The sequence below is a fragment of the Coenobita brevimanus genome, chromosome 59, assembly GCF_032717465.1.
Source record: "Coenobita brevimanus isolate Jiangsu-jjx chromosome 59, ASM3271746v2, whole genome shotgun sequence".
NCBI classification, from domain to species: domain Eukaryota; kingdom Metazoa; phylum Arthropoda; class Malacostraca; order Decapoda; family Coenobitidae; genus Coenobita; species Coenobita brevimanus.
This window is the reverse complement of record NC_137012.1, coordinates 28,446,661-28,463,311: the sequence shown is the minus strand read 5'-3', so window position 1 is coordinate 28,463,311 and position 16,651 is coordinate 28,446,661. Positions and strand designations below refer to the sequence as shown.

Genomic DNA, 16,651 nt, shown 5'->3' with positions numbered 1-16,651 from the left:
AAAAAAAAAAAAAAAAGAGAGAGAGAGAGAGAATCTAGAAGAAAAGTGAAAGGGAAGCCTTTTCATAACTTCGATTTTATTTTTTTTAATGTATGTTTTTAACCTTTGATTTTTTGTACGTTTTTAACCTTTGAACCCCATTAGCTCCTAAACTAATGAAGCTATAGAAAAAATAATGGCACCACTGGAAAGCCTATAAAATTTACTATAAATTCTCTAATTGAAATGTTTGTATAACAATATGTTTGGTGTACAGAGCTTGCCAAACATCCAGGAAATTGGTAAGATATGAAACTTAGATTTTCATTGAAATAGAAAAAATCAATGATATTCTTCTAATGGAAACACAGTAATCCCCTGATTATCTGACACAATAGAGTCAAAGGCATGTCCGGATAGTGGCTCTGTCTGGATAATGGATTTCTCACCTGGCCCCCCCCCCCTTCGTACATACCATACCACTGAAAGCCATTGCAAAAGGCCACTACAGTACATCATGCAGCACTTATTCCTGGTGTTGTAATCTATTCTATCTGGTTAAGCAAACCTATAAGCCACAGGCAAGCAATAATTATGATCAAGCAGACCCATTAACCACAGGCAAGCAATCACCACAGCCCTAAAAAACATTTAAAAAAAAAAAAGAAAAAGCCCATCTGGGCAAAAATGTTCGTATGACCATAATTTCCACCCGGATGCAAGCATGTTTTCTGGATTAAATGGAAAAATGTATGAATAATGGTTTTGAACAGCCAGATCACAGCATCCAGATAATGGACGGTCCGGCTAATGGACGTCCGGATAATTGTGGGATTACTGTATCATAAAACGTGTTAGAGAATCTGTAAAATAACTTTATGATTAGTTTGCCACATAGCAAGCCAAATTTTATGTATTGCTTCAGGAGTCTATTAATATCTTATAGATAATTTAGAAATTTTTGACAAAAAAAATCTCCAAATAAAAATCTAATGAACTGAATTTGATGAAACTTGTACACAAACAATCACTCATATAGGTCAATAACTGATGTAAAATGCAGCCTTCTAGGCATAATACTGTAGTTTAGGAGCAACATGTCAAAAAAGATGATGCCCTTAATCCTGCCCCACATTGCCTAAACATGCCCCACGCTACTGAAACCTACCCTAAACCTAGCTAAATCTACCTCACACCACTAAAACCCACCCACATCCTACATAAATCAACCCCACAGTACCTGAACCTATCCACGTTGTACCAAAACCTGCCTCACACTGTCAAAACCAATCCCATACTACCTGAACCTACCCACATCCTGCCCAAACCTGCCCTGCATTACCCAGACCTGCCTTGCACTACCTAAACAAGCTCCACACTCTTAATCTATCACCTCATACCTTACCTAGTCTTGTTCCTTTGCTGTACGCATCCTTATTCACCTCATTTTCTTCCTCACAGTGTCTTGTACCCATACCAGACCCCTCATTCATGCCACACACCCTTCATCCACCCTCTCCTTACACACATACCCCCTTCCCACATCCCCACGCACCCCCACACCCTCTAACACAACCCCTCCCCTACAGGTACCACTCCATCTCCTGGCTCGGGTGGTCTAAACTTTCCCGGGTATACAGTGGGTTGCAGCGCGCGATATATTTACCCATTACCTTAATCGCCCCTCTTGCCTTCACTACCCTCCTACACCTGCCTCAGCCATTAAGGTAGGAGCCTGGGAAACAAACTCACTACCTGATTATTTGCCTATAGGGTGAAACTGGTGAAGCCCTTCCATGTTTGGCTCAGATTTGGACTCATTTTTGGTACTGAGCTCAGTGTCGTTACACTGTCTCCTGAGTAACGTGTGGTATTCAGGTTTTAAATTGCTGTTGTTTTTTCTCTCACCATCATTCTTGGACTAAATACAGTATTATTGATTTTGCAGTTACTTATCAGACATTGCAGATCTTTGTCATACTAGAGATATCGTTTTGTGTTCAGTGGAATTTTATGTTTAAAATACTTTTGGTAGTATATTTGCACTGTACTCATGTAACCATTTGAACCCATTTTCAATTTGTTTGATTTCATTATTCCTGTCATAGTTTTGTAGTTGAAAAACCCTTGTGAAACTACCATTGCCAGTTTGTAACTTGTGTGTAATTGTTATTGATTCCATGTAGCATTTCTTGGAAAAGTGCAGAGCCAAGCATAGAAAGCCATTTATATCCAGTCACCCTAATTGTTTTCCCCTCCCCTCAATGTGTAAGCACTCACACTCCCGGAACATCGTCTTGTAGGTCCAATAAGTCATGTAACCAAACCCAGCAGTCTCCCAGGCCAGTTGTAGTTCAGTAAGACACGTAGAGTTACTGTACTGTATCTAGTGAAAGCTTGGTAGGACCTCACTCTGCATTACCACAGCTTGATGCAGTGTGGATACTTCAGTGCAGAGGAGTTGTAGTGGTTGACAGTTCATATAGATGTTTTACTCTAGAGTATAGCTTAGACTTACTGTTGCTTAAATAATGATATAGTCAGTTGCTACTAACACAGTGGTACTAATAGCATGAGTTGGTTCATGTGTAAATAATTGGTCACTTTGTGTTGTCATCATGTGACAAAGTTTTGAAGAGATAAATGTATATGAATTACTATTTGCTTTGTAGCTAGTTGTTTTGTAGGTTCAGTGATGTTAACAGTGGTTATTATAATGCGCAATTAGTGACTTTTGATGCCAGATGTTTAACCAACTGAGCTCCTAATGTTACTAAATAACCTTATCTTTTTATAAACTACAGCTGCATTATTTTCCTCTAAGCAATGAATTTTTCACAGTAGGAACCCAGACTCACTTGCTTTTTTGCATCCATGCACCTTTTGATTTTTAAAAGGAACTGCAGGGCATGACCTTCATCATATTTGAATTTTGTTAATAGATGCAGACAAACTGTATAATTCATGGAAAAACTTGAAGGGGGGATTCCAACTCTCTTTATGTATGTCTGTACACACAAAAGGTTGGACCTCTCTGTTTATCCCTGGGTTATCACAGTTTTATTCACCATTCCGCAAGCTGCATTTGTGGTTATGCATAGTACTTGGATACATCCCATATGTTACATATTGGTTACTACAGGAATATAAGAAACTATGCCGATGCACTTGCAGTAACTTTCAATACTGATGTATAGAATACATTCCAAGCAAGCAATGAGATTACAGCAGTATCTTTGATTTTTATGTATTTTTCTTGGTTGTGACATACATTGTCCCTAGATAAGGTAAAGAATTTTGCCAGGGAACATATGATTTACGGCTAAGTTACGTGTAGTATAAATAAACTGTTGTAGCAGCTAAATTTTTAAAGTCAGATGTCCTACCCTTGTCTGCATAAAAATAATTCTGCTTGTTTTATAAACTTACAGCTTTAAATAGTGACATGGCATGACTTGCTTTAATTAATTTGGCCAACTTTTCTAACATAGATAAGCATCTCTGGAATTATTTTGTTTTTATTTATTTTTTCTATGATAACCGATGATGTTCTGGGAGTAAGAGGTGAATTATCAAGTTGTTATCGTGCAGTGAGCTGTGATGTTATGAGTAAAGGTGTGTCACAGTGATTATGGAGCAGATACTGTATTAAATGTAGGGTAAAATACTACTGAAGTCAGTCTCTGTCTATCCATCTATAGTTGACTGTAATATATTTGACTGACTATAATATATGTATTTTCTGTATACCGGTAAATATATATATAACACTGTGCTGTATCATTCAGCAGGGTGGTTATAAAGAAACCTGAAGATTTGTGATGCTCATTTTGTGTTGTTTAGGTATGACACCAAGGAATATAATTTATTGATATATGCACGTACAGTGCATCAAAATCCTTTATCTCATTGATGTAACCCTGCAGTGCAAGCTTGCTCATGTAAATTACCAGCTCAGCAAGGCACAGCTTGATGGTCCAACCGATATCCTAAATGGGAAACAATGCCATAATCAGGTGGTGTGTTTTATATAGGGTTGGTTAAGCTGCTCCCCCTCTTAAATTCTCACTAACTTCACCGTATTTTACTCAGTGTGGCCTGGTACTGTATAATCTGTGTATGCTGTATTCTGGGGAAACTCTCATTCACTAAAGAAAATTGTGCACTAAGCCTACCATTAGCTTGAGGGTCATGGTCTTTTGAATTCTTTTAAGCTGCTGGAAACTATGATCTGGTGATATATAATGGAATAAGAAAAAAAAAATAAAGGGTAAAATTAATCCCATACCTATATCCCTTAATATTTCAATAAAATACTGTATTGTATTCCTGAAATAGCAGGGAATAATTATATTGTAGTAATATGTGCAATTGGTAGACATTTTACTGTAAACTGTCTCTTATCATGGATTTACAGGAGAACTAAATCATTAATACTTGTAGAGCACTGACTCCAGTATAGTCATTCCTGGGTATAAGTCAAGGATGTTTTCTGAAATACTGTATCACAACTTTTTCTGAATAGCTGATACTGTTAACTGGGAAAACTGACAGATCAGCTTGTGTATGCAGCAGTGGAACTGTATGAGGCAATTTTTTAGAAATTTAAGCTTGACAGAAACATGAACATCAGAAAAGCAGCAAAATAACAAGTACAGTATTTACTTGTTTACTGTGTCAGTGTCCAGTTGTAACTAGTTTCCATCAGCTGAGAAAGAAGCTTTAGCCCTTTCAGTCCAAGGACATATTTTAAATTTTGTTCTTGATATATCCAGATTATTTCATTTAGGTCAAGAGAGACTTTTCAAACCCAGGTGGTTAGATGTAGACATACTAACCTGTTCAGTACAAAAACTCAGCAGCTAGAATGAAATAAAACAGACATACATGGGCAGAAGGGGTTAATCCTCAAGGAATTAGGAGGGTTTAATGCTGAAGATTTGTTTTAGTGTCTTGTTTCCAGTACAGTATGTGCTGTGCTATCACAGAAGACGAAACAATTGAGTAAAATACGTAAGTGAGTGAGGGGCAGCCCAGCCTTGCCTTCCCTTCCTTCCCGGGCTCTGTGGATCCCAGTGGTCAAAGAGGCTACCCAGCACCTCTTCCTTAGCAGCTTATTTCTGTATCGATGCTAGCCTGTATTCTTGTATGCCATCTCTGCAGTCTGGTAGATAGCATACAAGAGAAGATCAAGGTATGATGATATAAAAGAGATGCAGATAGTATACAAGAGAAGATTGAGGTTTGATCATATAAAAGAGACATAGACTGCATACAAGAGAACATTAAGGTGCAATTTGCATAATAAATTGCCAGAGAAGGGGTGCTGGGAAGTCTTCCAGGCTGACAAGAATGCAAGCCTGTGTTGCTAGGAAAATTTCCAGCTCCTCATCCTTAGCAAGTTTATTTCTGCTTATGGCACATTAATAATACTGCTATATACAGTATGCAATCTATGTTTGTATTAAAATGGTATAGGTATCATAAAGACAACAGAAAGGTGTAATACGCAAAGTTAGTCATCATGGAAGAGGTGCTTGAAAGCCTCATAAGCTCACCTAAGTACTGTACAATGGTTGGAGACTTTGTGGCACCTCTTCCTTGTCAATTTGTTTTTAATATTGTACTTAAATATTCTCCTTCATATTCATAATTTTTGGTTTTATGTCTGTTTTCCACATAGCATGGGTCAGATGGGTTCACCTGATAGCACTGTCCACCTTGTTCTGCTCTGTGCAAGCTGTCAAATAATACCTCTAGGTCTGAGGTCAGCGCACATCACCATATCCCACGTCTTCCTCAATCTACCTCTTTGTCAGTCGTCTGGTTCCTCGAAGCTTTTGTATTTTTTCATCCAACTCTCGTGGTTCATCCTCTTACTTTTTTCTTTTTTTTTCCAGACCACTTCTTGACATGTCACATCTACCGCTTTGATACTGGCATACAGTAGAGTGCACAAATAACACAAAATATCCAAAAGTATGCCAGTAAGGAAGAAGTGCTAGGGACTTCTCTCAGCCCTTCAGTTTGGTGATATGTTGTAAATTTTGGGTGAGCTCTCCCCAGATTATTCTCTTCACTGTAGGAAACACTTTTTGATCTGGAAGGGTTAGGCATAGCCTTCATTAACTCTTTGAGTATCAGAAGCCTTTCCTTTGTTGAATGAACTCTGGTGGTAGCTTGGTGAAAATGGAAAAACTATCACAGTGTTGAGGGGTTAGTGCTGTCTCATATCTGGTCCTGTACTTGGTGCAGGAACTTCTGAGAGATGATTTAATCACTATGATTAGATGACACATTTTCTTTTCTTGCTATTACCTGATGACTTTTTTAGCTGTTGGGAGACATTTCATATTGGAGGATTTTAATGGAGGTCATTTTCAACCCCCTTCATTTTGAGAGTCCTCCACAAGTTGAATAAAACCATCCTGAAATAGCATATGTAAAATGAAAATGTTGTTTTCGCGTATTGGGAGTTAAAATTTGAAATGACATGGTAATTTAATGAAAACTGTGTGCATATTTAGAAATAGTCTTGAATCTGAATTAGTTCAATGGAACAAATGTGTGTAACAGTTTTCATACAATATAATGGTTACTCTTACATCAGGTTGTCAGACATTGCTTCATATACTTTTGCTAAGGTATGTACTGTAATATGAAAATAGTCATAGCTTTAGAGTAAAATCTTAGTACTATTTTTTTATTGTTGGTATTCACTAAAGCAACTGAAGCGAAATAAATTTTTATTAAAAAAAAAAAAAAGTAGAGCTCTGTGTAGTTATTTCATTGTGCTGTGTAGATTAGCTCTTTGTTTACTGAGCACCAGGATAACCTGTGCCTTGTGCAGTACTTAATGTAGTAATGCATTATTATCTATGCAGTCAACAAGTTAAATAATAATATTTACAGTAAGAATTGTATTCAGTAAATTGTGCATCAGAAGAAGAAATTTTTACTGAAACAGTTAAAAAAATCCAAAACTGTCTTCTCTCCTGCTGTTGATGATGTCACATGTAAGAGTTTTTGTATTTCATTCTCAGTGCAGTGTAGAGAGAGCAGCTATGTTTTCCATCCCATCATCATGACCATCATTCCACTTCCTTACCTCCCTCTCTCCTACTTTTCATCTATATTCCTTCTCTCTTCCATCCTCTTTTCCTTTCTTTTTTCCTCTTCCTCTTGCCCTTTCTCTTCCCTGCTTCCTCATGTCCTTTCTTTCATTTTTCTGTTCCTTTTGTTTTGCATGCCTTCTACTTTCTTTTCATCCTGTGCCCTCCTCTGCTTCATTTTATTCTAAAGTCCTTTTTTTCTTCCACTTTTGCTTCTGATGCTCTTTCCTATTCTCTCTTTGTTTTTCCTCCTCTTGTCCTCCCTTTGTTTCTCTTTCCCTCTCTACATAGTTTTCGTTTTCAAGTCTTTTCTACTTTCATTTCCTCCAAAATCTGCTTGCACTTTCTTTTCTTCTTATCCCCTCATTATTTTCCTTTCATCCGAAGCCCTCTTCTGTTTCGTTTTCATCCCAATTCTGCCAGGCTCCTTTTTTCTCCCAAATCCTCCTCTTTTTCCTCTTCCTTCAGTGTCCTTGTTTTCTTTACATTTTCTTCAGGTGGCCCTCCTGCCTTCTTTTTTCCTCAAAGTATTCTGGTCTTTCTCTCTCTCTCTCTCTCTCTCTCTCTCTCTCTTTCACACACACACACACACACACACACACACACACACACACACACGTGCGCACGTGCATGCGCACACACACACACACACACACACACACACACACACACACACACACACACACACACACACACCTTGGTCTGCCCAGTTCACGTACCATGAGGATATAAGTTTCAGTAGGATTTCACTGCATCTGCAACATTTTATATGCCGGTCACTTCTCTCCCAGACATATCATATCAGAGAGAGTGTTGTGGGAGGAGAAACATACCAAGCATCTCACAGCATAGGAAGATTACCCAGCAGAGTGCAGTGAGCATTAGATTAGGTGAGGTAAATTTATGTCTCTGAGAGCACACCATTACTTAACATATCTGGCTGCTACTTTTCTTCCCAGGTTTTCTACTCACTTTGTCTTTCTTGCACCTTCCTGTGTTTATTTCTTTCCTTTTTCTCCCATCTTCTTTAACACAGAATCACCTGCCAATATTGTTAATTCCACTGCATGTGCTTCTGTCACACTCCCTCACTTGTGATATCCCCTTTTGCATCATACAGTTGTCCTTCCTCCCCATTCCTTACTTTCAAGATGGTCTTCACATGATTCCATTTTTTAGAGTCTCTTTATTACCCTTTTCCCCATGCAATCAGCCACTTCATTGCAGATTTGAGATGTGTCGAGGTGGGACGCAGTTCACTCCCCCCCCCTCCCAGTTCCACTCCCCAGCACCTCTAATAACATTACCTTTCTCTTCCCCTGTTCCCATTACCGTAGATTACCTCGTACATCCATTCTTTCCTGTTTCCCTTTCTGTTTCCTCTCTCTTTCCCATACAGTGTTTCCATCTCCACTCCTGCCATCCTTCTTCCTTTGTCCACATACAATTCCATAAATACCATCCTCATCTTGCAATCCCTGTTTTTCATCTCCCAAATGTTTCTTCTCATTCCCATGACACCCTCCCCTTCCCATCATTTTAAACAACCATTCTGCTTTATATATCAAGCCACTTCTCTTCCTGTACCTCTTGGTCCCTTCCCCTTCCTGCCATTTATACCCCTCCTTCTTTCATTCCACAGATCATTGCTGCCCTCCTGTTTATTTTCTGTCCTTCTCGCACACCCTTCTGTTCTAATTTTCCAGTTAAATCCTGCCGTCATTCCTCAGGTCATTCATGAACTCCCATTTGTCTTACCCTTTCCAAACCCTTCCTGCTCTTATTCCTCTTGATCATTCATGCCCTTCCATATTTCCTTTCCTACCCTCCCCATCCCTGCTCCTGCCTTCATCCCTGAGTTAATTTTTGTCCCATCCTCTTCCTGGCCATTCCATCTCTTTATTTCTCATCCGTATTATCACTACCCCCCCCCCATCCAGATCATTCCTCTTTTTCCCATTTTCCTTTCTTACCTTTGCCATATCCCTATTGCCTTCACTCCCCTCCTCCCAGCAAATTATTCCATCTCTTTTACCCTCATCTCCCCAGTAACTCTTTCCCTCCCATTTGTCCTTTCCTTTCCTTCCCTTCCCACTCCCCTACCCTTCAACTGACCCCAGTTAACGGCCCCATCGACAGATTCGAGCCCGGGAAACCTGGCTCGCCCTGTGTTAGGGGTGGGGCGCAGTACGCTTCCGCTGCTCACCGCTCTCTGCTGCCCCATGCAATAAGGCCGTCAGGCTCAGAGAGTGATGTGTCCTCCACCCAGAAAGAAGAATGGTTCGTCTAGGTAAGTGTTAGGGATCCAAACAAGTTTATTCAGCTTTGGATGATCTTAGCACTGGAGGAGTCAGTTGTAACCTTCATTAAGTCCTTCTCAACCTGGGGTTCAGTTTAGGATAGACTTAAAATTGGAGGTATTAGCTAGGATTGTTTAGGTAAGTCTTGGGGATCCAGACAGTTATAGGACAAACTTTTGGAGTTTGGAGGAATTAGCTGGCTTCATGTAGATAAATCTTGAATCATAATGTCTGTGTTCATTGTCTTACTAAAAATAATGGTTTGTCTAGTTTAGTCTCAGGGATCCTGACAATATTTTACTGGTATTCAGGTTAAGATGAGCTAAGATTTGGAGGTGTTAGTTAGGTTTGTTTGGGTTTGTGATGTAGAACCAGACAGTTTTCTTCATCTTTGGATAGACTTTTAGAATTGGAGAAGTTACCTATAACCGTCATTAATGACTTAAGTCAGATTACGTGTATGTTATTTTATTCTTGCTACATCGGGGCAGTTTTCATATTCTTCTGAGGGAAGACTTTTCATACTTGAGGGATTAGATAAAACCTTCATAAACCCCTTCACAGGCAGAGGAGCTCTCCTTTGATGAATAAAATTATCAGTTAGTAGCAAGAATAAAACATACGTATATGGTGTCCTGTGGCTCAAGAGGTTAAGTCCTTCTTTCTTAGGGGATTCTCTTAAACTGAGAGCCATTGCCTGGTATACTCATGTTACTTGACCTAAAATTGCCATCTCTCCATGTTGACTGCTGGACTGTAACAACTAATTAATGCTAATATTGTGCTAGTGACAAAGAAGTGTCATAGAAAGAATTTAGAGCCAGTGTGTTGATATTTTTCTTTTTCTTTTGCCAACAAGCTATGTGAAATAAGTTCCAAAAGGAGAAAACTATGGGCCAGGTTAAGATAAAACAACCATAGCAGTAAGAATAAAGTACAATAAGACAGAATGGAATGCCTTGGTTCATTATGGTGCTGGGAAGAAAGGTTTATGTGAGTAAATCTTGGGACTAAGAATGACTTTATTACTTTATTGTCTCGACTCCTATTCACTCCTGTGGTATAATTAGCACTTGAGGAGTAATGATGATAAACATGAAGATGAGTGTTTGTCTATCAATTGCCAGATGCCTTAATCCTGTAAGGGCTGGCCAAGATGAGTGTATGGATGTTCTAAGACTGTGCAGTTTGTACTTACTTTATTACAGGTGTTTAAATCATTATCTTGCTGTTTGTAAGTGGCTAGGTAAGTGTTGTTGTTTGTTATTGTTTGATTTATTCATATTTCTGGTTGTAACATTGAGTCTGCTAGTATTGGAATTAAGTAATGAACTAAACTCCAGTTTATATTCTGAATTTAAAGTGATGAGATGCCATTCACATTAGGAAAGTGATGTGATAGGATATGCTTCCAGATTTCAACACAAGAAAGTGCATGAATGGCTACACAAAACAAGCTTTCCATTATTGCATGACACTGAATCTGTAGCCGTGCTGTATGAGTATGTACCACTAGCCTCACAAACTATGGAATGGTGCTGTATGTACATTGGTGATGCTTTGGATTTTTTTTTTTTGTACAAATATGCCAATGAAGCAAATCTTTGCCTTATTAATACTTACTGGTTGCTTAAAGCCAATGAATTCTTATCTTGTGACTTTAGTAAAGATTAGCAGCCATTTTGCCTCAATTAAAAGCTCACTTGCTGCTTGTTTTTTACACACCAATTGCTCAAGTGCTAAGTTTTGCGAGAAATATAAAGTAAGACAATGATTTTATTGTTTTTATATAGCAAAAAGGTAAAAAAAAAAAAGAAATGCAGCTTCAGATTGCAGGTTTATGTAGTAAATCCCTCAGCCTCACTAGCCTACATAAACTGATAGTACAGCAGCTGTTAGGGTGTGGGTTAGGTGAATGCTCATTAGTTTGAATCCCCTGTAGGTGGCAGGAGGTTCTTCAGTCATGTACTATAATGTTACCAAGGGTATGGTGTTGGAAAAGGATGCCCTCACATGGCGGTATCAATATAACTGGATGAGTTCTCTGCCCAGTTACATAAACATCCCTTGTTATATAAACATCTCTGACCTCTCACCAAATCTCCTCAAAGAGAATGATGAACTGACTGCAGGATAAAGGCAGCTTCAGCCTGCAGTTCACCAGTTTCATTTCCAGGTGGACCTGGGACAACATCAGCAACAAATAAGGGGTAGGCTGGTCAGTCATGTACCCTTAAGTGTTTTGGACTACTGTATGGTAGCCTTATCTTATGCTCTTGCACACTGAAAGGAGTAATAAAAACTGGATGTTACTCTTCACCATTGGCAGTGTTTTCTTACTGTTAACCATTGTTAGAGGAGAAATGGAAGAAATTTAGAGAACTGTTCCTTCTGTCTGTAAAGGGGATGCCATTTTATGCTGTGGACATTCTCTACAAATTGTATGAGAAGTGTTTTGTTGTATGCCAGTGAGACCTGGCTTGTGAAGTAAGAAAATACTGTACATGGATACTAGAACACATAGAAATGAGGATGTTGAGGGGGATGAGTAGTCTCAGTGTTTGACAAAACTGACAATTGTGTGCTGTAAGAGGTATTTGGTTTAGAGAGGTGATACAAACTAGTGTGTTGAGATAGTTTGAATATGTTGAGATGAGGGGCGAAGGGGTTTAATTGAAGAGGGTCACAGATGTAAATGTGGAGAGAAGAGTACCCAGAGGTAGACCAAGGAAGGCATAGAGTAAGGTCCTCCATGGAACACTCTAGGCTAGGGGATTGGAGATGGAAATGGCTCAGGCTCATTACACACAGGGAGCTGTCATCAGGTGAGAAGACCTATGTGCAAGCAAGGTCAGTGGCCTCTTAAATGTAAACAACATAAATGCTACCAGTGGTGTTGAAATATGTATAGAGAAAGAAAGAGGAGTAATACAGTATACTGATGAGAGAGAAGGAATAGGAAGAAGAGTATCCAAGAAAGTGAGAGAGGTATGCGAGGACAAAGTAACCTGGAGGCAGTTCTTGGATGGCCATCTCCTGTTGGGTGGTTCCCAGGAGGGAGTAAATGTTGGAGATGATGATACCATAATCGTAAGATCTGACGTAATTTTTTTTCAATAATGTTGTTTGTTGCAGGTGGAGTGAGCACAGCGTACCAGCTCCCCTGACCCAGGGCAGCCTCGCACTGTCTGCAAGTTGCTCCCCAGGCAGACAACCCTTGTGCACCTCAGCACTACTACACCCTCACTGATCCTCCTCACTTTTTTGTTTACTTCTTTCTCAAATGCACCCATATTCTTGTTGGCTTAGATGGCTTTTATAGCACCTCTTTCTTATGTATTTATTTTAACATATGCCCATCAGTATTTTATTGCATGTTATTTATGCTAAATGCATCAGTGTTCTAAAGACATAACATGCAAAAAAGAATAACACAGTAGGCTGTAATATGCAAAAATCATTAAGGAGGAAGTGCCAGAAAGATCCCTAAGTTAACAAGAATACAGGTTTGGCTCTTATTACTTCTTCCTCTTCACTCATTGTTTTCTTTGTTGACTGGCCTGATTCTTCTAGTATTACTGTTATAATTTTTTCATACTGATATTGTTACATTCTTCATTTTGCTTTGGTAAAGGTTGTTCTTGCAGTTACATCTGTTTCTTTGTAGGATAATTTTCGTTGTGTATCATAATATGGTACACAAAGAAAATTATCCTACAGTGACATGAAGGTATCATCATGTCATTGTTTTATTCTGATACCTGTATTATTCTCTTTCCTATGTTCTGGAAACCCTTCCGTTTTCACTTTCCTTTCTGTTCCACCTGTATATGTCTCTTGTATTGAATTCAGAAGTTCCTCTTGTAAGCAACACCCTCTTGAAGTCTTGAAAGATAAGAACTCTGAGATGTCTTTGTGTGGATGAGTGAACCTCTGTGTAATGTCACTTGTATAAACAATGTAGTACTGTACCGTAGGCTTAGAGAATTCCAAGGGATGATTTTTACTTTCAGTCCAGGATAGCAAACGTAATTACATCTCATGCAACTTCACTGATCATCATGGAGTAAGTAAGTATTTTTTTTATGATGACCAACTGAAACATTCCTGCAGACATGTTCATAAGTACAGTATGCCTGTCTGTCATTAATAATATGGAAATAATTTAGCCAGGATGTAGACTTTAAAAGCACCATTCATGTACATTGCTGTATATTGTTCTACACTTCAAAATATTCACCTGTGGAAGTTCACCAAGCAACTGTGTTAGGAGTAATTGCTCTCTGACTGTATCATTACCAACAAATGAATGACACTGGTACACTTCAGCATTAATTTACTGATATTTAGGTAAACTGACCATAATTCATAATATTAAAATATGGTCATATGGGAATCTCACCTGTATTATATATTCCTAGTTGAGTAGATTAATAATGGCAAAACCATGGGAAGTTAATTGACAGAGTTCTCAGTTACATCTATTGAGGTGAGCATAACAGTGCTTAAATGCTGTAATTAAATTGTATTTTGTATGGAATAACACACAAAATAGAGAACTGCAGAATAAAACAAAAGTTTATTGGATCTTACTGAACCAAATACTCCCACCCCAAGCACTAGACAAGTACTGGTACATTAAGTGTCTGTGTTTTTTGAAAGGCTTAAATTTGATTTATAATATGTATATTACAATACTGTACTGTATAATATACAATAGCACATTGAAAAGTGTGTATGGTATAAAACACTGCTACACCTTCCCTGATGTGCTCATAGATAACACAAGCACCATCTGGATCATAATTTGTTCTTCAGTTAACAAAGAATAATTTCCTCTACAGTTTAAAAGCTTCTCTCATGCAATAAAGATTTTAAAGCCCCTTATGTACAGAAATTATAAGCTGGGCAGATCTCAGCCTTATCTGTATGTCCTTTCTTATGTAAGAGAGTCTTCAGTTCACAAGAATGAATAAAATGAGAGGTCCGTTGGTTAATTCAATAATTATATCTGCAATGGAGTACGAATGTTTATGATTAATTTTGATGTGCTTACCAGTAAATTTCATCATATTTCAAGCTCAATAATGGGGATATATTTGTTGTGAAGTGTATATCTGCTGCACCTTTTGCTGTCAAACCATATCATACAAGCATATCATGACTTGAAACTGCAATGGACCACTGCATACCTTTGATATGTATATGTACTGTGTAATATATTGTCTATCCCTGAACTGATGTAAGAAATTATGTGAATTTGAGTACCAGTTTTGAATTTTGGAATTAAAGAGAGAATTAAGCCAGAATGATACAGTTCTGTCCTGTAAATTTAAGTAAATGAAAAAGGTTTTGTAGGAATTCTATCTTGTTTAACAAAAGATAAAATTTGTGCATTTGAACTGAGGGCAGAAATTGTGATAATTGGTTTCATTTACACTTGTAATTTGCTACCTTTGTATTCCATAGCTTTACATGTAACTGATCATTTCAGGAAATTTTTACATGCATCATTTCTCTCGCTTAAATGTAATGATAATTTTCAAAATTTAGTTCACAACAATTTTCTCATTACCTCTATGATCTCTGTTGTTACTTCTACAGACTGGTGTATGTATAATTTACTGTATTTAAAATATGGAACTTAAGTTGCCAGGCAAGATTACATTGGTGCAGTAAGAGCATAATATTGTCACTGCATAATCTTACTTGTTCATTATGTGTACATTGTGTGATGAAGGTTTTTATAGAGTAAGGTTCTTAGGCTGGATTTGGAAAGAACCTACTGTGTTCTGTAATGAATGTGGCTGTACAGTACAGTTAAGAGTTTCAACAAATTATGAATAAATGTAATTGCTGTGGTATGTAAATTTATGTAAGTCACCATTGTTTTGCAAAAAGTAAAAGAAATTATTTACAAATATGTTACAGTGGTAACCAGTGAATGTCTGAATATTTCTCTGCTTGCTAGATGTGTACAGTATGTGGGTGGTGGTGTGTATATTGCATCCCCCATGATTCTTGCATTGGTGTGTTGTGGGGACAGCTCAGTCTGCTGGTAGGAGGAGTGCAGGCATTTGGCTACCACATGAAAGTCGTATTTAACCACGCAATCAGCATATGTAAAACAGCAGCCACTGTAAAGCATGAAAAAAGTTACTGGAAGTAGAAAATGTTGCAAGGCAGACATCAGTATTGCCTGTTGAATTATCCACACAACATATGAGAATTTACCAGGTGAGTGGTAATGGAGTGCAATATATGGGCCACCTTATATATGAGAATAATAAGTTCTGCCCAACCATTTATCCCACACATACCCAGTCCTATCTACCTCACCTCTTGATGTGTCTCCAGTAGAGTACTCAGCAGTGGTGGTTTGTCTGAAATTGTGCTTTCAACTTTGGCAAATAAGTAGAAAAGGCAGATACAAATGAAACCTACTAATGGATATGTAAGAAATTGTTTTTACTCAGAGTGATCTGAAAAAAGGTAAGAGATGCAAAAGTATTTCCCAGATAATTACATGCATCCCCCTGTAAAATCATTATCAACTTTATTGAAATGCAAATTCTGGCATAGTTATGGTTAGATTGCATCTTGTTGTGTTCAGGTGATGATAATAATATGTGATGAGGAAAACTGCCTTGAAGAAATGAAAACAGAACAATGAATCATTGAGAATTTTACCGGGCTCCCAATGAAGGAATATTTAAACATTGGCTAGTTCATACATTACAGAATTTGGGGAATATATTACATATTAAGCTTGACAACTTAGTGATAAAGAACTGTTGTTCTACTTGTAAATTCTGACAACCTTAGTGTGATTTCTTGTTGATAACACTCCCAACCAATGTACCCTTGATATAAACAGTTGCTGGCTTCTCCTCCTTACCTCTCTTTCTTCTTTTTCATATTCCTTGACAGTGGCAGATCCAGAGAGGGGATCCAAGGAGTCTGGCCCTCCTCTCTCATGTATTCATCTGTACCAGTTATTTTTGCATAAGAATTATGCAGAATTACTAAGTGAAAAACTGGAACCAGTGTTTGAAAATTTGTTGTATGAATTTGACCCCATTGATGAAACTTTATAACACATATACAGTAATTGTTCTTGCAGTAAATTTTATATGAATGATGGGAATCATTGGTAAACAAGGCAGATGATTAGGACCCCATTTTTAACAAATGCTGGATATGCCTTTGCTTAAGCATGTCATAACCTACCAGGTCATCTTTTTCCCCTCTTGAACTCCA

The 16,651-nt window shown here is 38.0% G+C and overlaps 1 protein-coding gene across 5 annotated transcripts in view; it reads left to right on the top strand.

Moving 5' to 3' along the window:
* loaf (low-density lipoprotein receptor domain containing lost and found) overlaps nucleotides 1-13,626 on the top strand; it is a 104,928-nt gene extending 91,302 nt beyond the window's left edge. For 3 of the 5 annotated variants that reach the window (XM_080274715.1, XM_080274713.1, XM_080274711.1), the window contains 2 exons: nucleotides 9,231-9,381; nucleotides 12,527-13,626. In XM_080274715.1, the coding sequence (XP_080130841.1) occupies nucleotides 9,231-9,322 (92 nt within the window). In that variant the 3' untranslated portion in view covers nucleotides 9,323-9,381; nucleotides 12,527-13,626. Of the gene's footprint in view, nucleotides 1-1,568; nucleotides 1,707-9,230; nucleotides 9,382-12,526 lie in introns of those variants that run through there. The other 2 variants (XM_080274714.1, XM_080274712.1) reach the window with 1 other exon arrangement.
* The last annotated feature ends 3,025 nt before the right edge of the window (nucleotides 13,627-16,651 follow it).